Here is a 5967-nt window from a genome sequence, read left to right on the forward strand (position 1 = left end):
TACAATGGAGTAACCGCATCTATCTCCAGTTGATCCAGCTTGGCTTTCTCTCGGGCGGCAGCTCTTGCGTTATCCGTCTGCTTGAGAAGCAGCTCTTGAATATGAGGGTCCTGCACCCAGCCCATCGATGGTCCATCGTCGTCTGCTCCGCTGGCATCTTCATCTTCATGATCATGCCCTTCGTCTGCTCCGGCATCTTCCTCATCATCATGTCCGGCATCTTCTACATGATGACTATGTACAGCATCACCGTCGTGATCATGTCCTGGAGATTCTTCGTCTTCTCGCCCGCCCAAGCCGCGGTGGTTGTCTTGCTGCCCTTCCTCATTTCTTGCCCGGCCCCCATGGACGACTTCATAGTCATCTTCATCACCTTGCCACCGATAGTCATCCATGAAACCACGCAAGAGCAGGTGGTCCCGCACCTGCCCGGAATCCAGGCCCGCAATAAGGCTCTTCAACACGGACACACTACACCATAACCCTTGATTAGGGACAGTTAACTGCCGGGAGAAATATCTGAATAAGGGCATACTATCTGCCGGGAATCCTACAACTGCCGGCAAAATTACTTAAAGGCAAGTAAACTGCCGGTAGAAGTTAACAAACGAGGGCAATCCTACTGCCGGGAATAAAGACTACTTTTCACGTCATAGTATCTGCCGGCGCAACTAAAGCCCGGCCCATTATCTGCCGGGGACTGGCGCGCGAGCAAAATAACTGGGCGCAAAGCGCGCCCAGGCGTGGAAGAGCGCGCGAAGCCCGAATGTTTCACGCAAAGGAATCTCGGCCGTCCCCTAAAAAAAGGAATCTCAGCCGCACCCCAGTCCGCAGCCTGGCCCAAATGACAACCTCATCCAAATCGACCTACCCTAGCTTCCACCCCGGCCACCTCCGCCGCCGAGCACCTTCCGCTGTGCCCGACCACCATTCGCCACCCCCAAGCATCCCACCGCAGTGCCTCCCCGACTATTGTCGCCAGCTAACCTTCGCCTCTTCGTCCGAGACTATCTGCACAAGGACGGGAAGGGAGGAAGACCCGATGGGCGGAGGAGGTCGCAGCCGTTGCCCACACCGCGGATCTGCCGCGCGGATGCGGGAGAAGGACGCGGTTGCGTGGCCCCCGGATCCGGCGAAGCACGTGCGCAAGAGGCGGCCAACGGGGCGCGGGGCACAACTCCAGATCCGTGCGGCCCGAGCAGAGCGTGAAGCTAGGAAGCGGGCATATGCTTTGGGTGGCCGCCTTCGGTGCAGCCGGCGGCAATGGCATGGTTGTAGTTTGGCGGCTAGGTTTGGGTGCCCCGGTGTCACCCCTGCAAGTGACACAGAAGTGAGCGACCAGGAACCAGAAGATGCCGGCAGTCTGGTAACATATGGATTTCTCCTCTCTTCTAGTAGATAATCCAGATTGTTTTGTCTTTCGTGAGCTTTTGTGCTGATGTGTGATCCAAAATTTGGACGCATATCAATTGTTTGACCCATGTGCTAGCTAGAAGGATCTGGTGTAGTTTGTTTAATCAAGGATTAATCAATGATATACCAGTTTACATGTACTTCGGAAGTTTTCATCATCTGTACTTGCATATTGGAGTGAAGGTGCTAAAGTTTAGCAATTCTACATTTTATTTCTTTAATTCTGTAAGTTGTGTTGAAAGTTGTCAATGATTACAATTAGAATCGAAGCAATACTACTTTTACCCCCTCCATTAAAAAAATGCTACTTGTACTGACTTTGTCAAGCATTATAGTGTATAGATAAGTGTATATCTGCAGATTGTTATGTAGATGGCTTGAAACTTCTTTCTGGGTAATTGAAAAGGACGAACAACTAAACTGCATCTCATAGATGAACACTACTATTTACTGTCTCACCCGAGCTAGTATTATTGTAGCAGGCATTGCATTGTCCAAAATGGATATGTGGAATTTGCTAGTAATCAGGTCTTGTACTATCTGGATAAATATGGAGTGACATTTGCGAGTTGTGGCATGGCCTGCACTAACGTTCACAAGGCTGATGTCTCTTTTAAAAAACCATGCATTCAGTTGTTGTTTGCTTTGACCTGATCTGATAGCAAGTGTTTTTTATGCATCTTTAGTGAAGAAGTTTTTGAGTGGCTGTCTGTTCGGAGCTACCGGAAGAACAGGCTAGCTGCCAACGCACAAAGACCAAGGCGGAGAATGAAGGTAGAAGCGAGACAGAATACCCGGGGAAGGTCGACCTCAAGACTTACTTGAGCCACGAGAATATTTCCCTTGAGTTCGAGAGGATGTTCAGTTGCTTCATCACTTGTTCTCAGTTCTGCTCCTCTTCCAAAGCACCTAGCATTATTGATTATGGTTGGTTCTGATCACCCTTAATTTTTTTCATTATCACTTCCTTATAGATTTCTCATTTTTTTCCTGCAGCACACTGCCTATAAGTAGTCTGGCCCATTCAGTGAGCAGCGGCAGGGGCAGGCTGGCAGAACCTCATCAGCCCCATTTGCTTTGCAACCAGGATGGACGCCGCCTCAAAAAGATCTGGTATTTTTTCAGTCCATTTTCCATTTTATCCTTTTATAATTTGTTTAATTTAATTTTGGCTCCCTGATTGGTCTTCTCTCTGTGCACAGTTTGCTCAAACAGGGAATCGAGGACAGCAAGGACCATTGAAGCCCGAGGTGTTTGGAATTGGACAGTTCAATCTCTACTTTTCTCCTCCAATGATTCAGGTGTTCCCGTTTTTCTATTGAAATTTGAAGTCGAATAAAATTTTGTCATATATATCTATACGAATGAAATTATGCACTATGTTGTAGTTGCTGTCTTGATGGGCACCATTTTTTAAGTTTGCTACGGGCCTCAGAAAATTCAGGACCGGCCCTGTATATATGTAGTGTTATTTTCCTTTGTTGTTTGTAGATGTAAGTTACCAAATATAGGTTAATATCTAGCCTGTAGTAAATGTGAAGTTAGGAATGAGTTTTTCCTTATGCATTTTCTGGTTTGTGAAGCAGCTTTTGGTAACCTGGTTCAGTTAGTCTGTTGATGTTCAACTTTTATACAGTTTCTTCCATTATATCAATTAAATAGCACGCTGCCTCTGTAATAGTATTAAGTACTCTATTCCTAGCCTTACTTATAGAACTTTGTGTAACTATAGGTATTTTTTGTTTTCCTCTAAAATATATTTATATTTCAAGGAAGCAGATTCATAAGTAAAATCATAGTATTACAGCAGAACATGTTCTTGCAAAACATCAACATGAAAGAGGTTTGCTGATGGTTCTAGGTCCGATGCTCTTAGGGACCATGAGTATGTCCTTACCTATGAAGACAAGGATGCTGACTGGATGCTCGTTGGCGATCTTCCTCCGGAGTGAGTTCCTAATTTTCTTGTGTTGGGATATCCATGCAACTAAACTTATGATGTTTTATTGTGGCATTCTTCTCTTACATGCAGTACTTTTGCACACTCTGGTAATATCCCTTTTGATGTTCTCTTTTAATGTAACTTTGGTTAGAAAACTTGGGAGATCTTGATAGGAGTGATGAACTTGTAATATGGTAGCGTGGACTTCTACCACGAGTAGTTTACCCTTGTAACTTGGGAGATCTTGATAGAAGTGATGCCCTTCCTTTCCTTTTAAAATGGAAGATATATTGCCTCCGCCCTATACATGGTACACAACTAATCATCAAATGGCATGAGAAATTTTGTTTATCTGTATGGTCCTGCATGATGTTATCTTTTGAGGGACAAGCTTTTTCGGACGGAGCATGCTATGCTTGGCATGCAGTTTTCTCATGTGTACAAGTTGTTTGACGTTGTATTTTACTGCTTACTATGTACTATACATCCGGAATTGTATTTGGAAGTGTCAAAATTTATCATTTATAATCATTGATAGTAATATTGCTAGATATACACACTGAAAGTCTGAAATATTCTAGAAAAAGTACATGTCAGTTGTCATATCTTCATTACATGTTTTTAAATCTTTTCCTGGTTTGATGTTAATATTTTGTTAGTCTGTAGATGCTGCTAGTTTGTACTTTCAAAAATTTAAACTTGATTTTGTTTTCTCTGCAGTTCAACAAGTTGTGTCTCAAGCTTGTAAGTTCTGTCACAAGGATGAGATTGTTAGAATGCTACAAAACTTTTACGTGATAGCAGTTGTTCCAGTCAACTAGGATGTCTACATGATGTTTCTTGTATTCATAGCAAAAACACAATCTTGTGGCGCAAGGATAAGCTCTGATCTTCAAAAGCATTGCAAGCTTGGTGATTCTTCTGCGGGAGACATGTGGTCCTGTTTAAATTATGTTGTTTCACATGATGGTGGCGAGTCTGTTATTCACAAGACATCTAATGAAGTCATCCAACAAAAAGGTTCCGAACAAGCAATTTGTCTTCTTGGACATGGCTGTAGCTGTGTGTCAAGCTCAAACCACTTGTTTAGCTTAGTTTGAACAAAAGAAATCTTATTGTCTATGTAAATTCTGTTTATTGATGTAGTTGGACGCCACTAAATGCATGTATGAATGTTGTAGTACTGAATTTTTAGTCATTATGTGTTTGAGATTTGCTACTGAATATTGAGTCAATTCCTGTGTGAATAGAAATAAAAATAAATATACGTGTGAACAAAAATAAAAATAAATATACACGCTACCAGGATCAGGCAAACTGCGGCTAGTAAAGGCCAAGGGCAGACTATCTGCCAGGGATTATCATAACTGTCGGGAATTAGATTACCGGCATACCACATCTATCTACCGGGAGAATGGGGCTTCCTGGCAGCGGAACTGCCGGGAGATCTGTATATGCCGGGAAATAGTTTTCCCGGCAGCCGATGGTGTAGGGTGGAACCCTAATCGCCCGATCTTTCACGAAAGGAGCGGATCCTGCGAAGAACACGAGGAGGGAAACGAGGGAAAACACAAGGGGAAACACAAGAGGAACACTCAAACTAACAAGAACAAGTCACACATGTGCTAGATCCTCGGGTACATAGAACGATACACGAATCCACGGACAACTAAGGACGATACAAGGGTAGCCGGTTCTTCTCCGTGAGGAAGTCTTGAATCCACGGGGGGGTCTTCCCTTAGAAAGGGGGCTTGAATCCAAAGAGATCTTCTCCGAAGAGGCCGCGGTCTCTCACGAGGAGTAGATCCGATGTGGATGAGCGAAGCTCTATCTCTAAGTATGAGCTAAACCAACGCTAACCCTAGAAAGTCGTACGGGATAGAGTATATATAGTCTAAGTGACGAAAGGGTACACGGGCCTCAGCCCAAGTGGCTGCGCGCAGGCAGGGCCGGAAGTTCCGGGCACCGGAGGTTCCAAGGAGGGTCTGGCCTAACCAGAGAGTTGGCGCGGTGGAGATGTGATGGCATCCGGGGGCCGGAAGGTCCGGGCAGGACGGAGGTTCCGGGCGCCGGAAGGTCGGGGACGGGGTCCGGGCTAACTCGAGAGTTGGCACGCCTGGGCTGGTCGAAGTTCCGGGCTGTCCAGAGTGTTGACGCCTGTCTCTTCTTCTACAGTCCTCGGCTCTAAGTTTTGAGCATTGTACCTGATGACACATAGTATCTCGGACTTAGGCAGTAGCCATGTCTCACTTGAAGAGGGGGAAAACTCAAGTAGGAGTGATGTCACCTCGGATTGAATAGCACGTGCCCTAGCCCTTGTCATTGGTCCACTTCGAGCTTGGATAGTTGAGGTGGCGTCCATGGGGATGGTCGTGGGATGCTCCGCATCATCTCCCCTCCCTTGGGGAAGATCCGTCCTCGGATCGAGTTCTTCATCACCATGGAAGGGAGAGAGGTCTTTGATGTTGAAGATGTCGCTCACGTTGTATTTGTCGCGCGGGAGGTCGATCTTGTAGGCGTTGTCGTTGTATCATGTGAGCACCTTGAAGGGTCCATCTGCTTGAGGTCGAAGCTTAGACTTGCGTTCTTGTGGAAAGCGCTCCTTGCGAAGG

At 45.7% G+C, this 5967-nt stretch overlaps 1 protein-coding gene across 6 annotated transcripts; it reads left to right on the plus strand.

The window, feature by feature from the left end:
• The first annotated feature begins 839 nt into the window (after positions 1–839).
• LOC119284627 (auxin-responsive protein IAA19-like) lies at positions 840–4579 on the plus strand. 6 transcript variants are annotated; one of them, XM_037563770.1, is made up of 6 exons: positions 840–1366; positions 2148–2340; positions 2388–2526; positions 2616–2714; positions 3275–3361; positions 4076–4579. In XM_037563770.1, exons 1-4 carry the CDS (start codon positions 845–847, stop codon positions 2653–2655), a joined length of 894 nt encoding a protein of 297 aa, XP_037419667.1. In that variant the 5' UTR covers positions 840–844; the 3' UTR covers positions 2656–2714; positions 3275–3361; positions 4076–4579. The 6 variants fall into 6 exon arrangements, 4 of the variants coding, with proteins under 4 accessions (XP_037419667.1, XP_037419668.1, XP_037419666.1 ...); XM_037563771.1 differs by having other exon boundaries at positions 3290–3361; XR_005139124.1 differs by having other exon boundaries at positions 2100–2340; positions 2410–2526; positions 2616–3361.
• The last annotated feature ends 1388 nt before the right edge of the window (positions 4580–5967 follow it).

The sequence above is a fragment of the Triticum dicoccoides genome, chromosome 4A (genome assembly GCF_002162155.2).
Source record: "Triticum dicoccoides isolate Atlit2015 ecotype Zavitan chromosome 4A, WEW_v2.0, whole genome shotgun sequence".
In the NCBI taxonomy this organism is placed as follows: Eukaryota; Viridiplantae; Streptophyta; class Magnoliopsida; order Poales; family Poaceae; genus Triticum; species Triticum dicoccoides.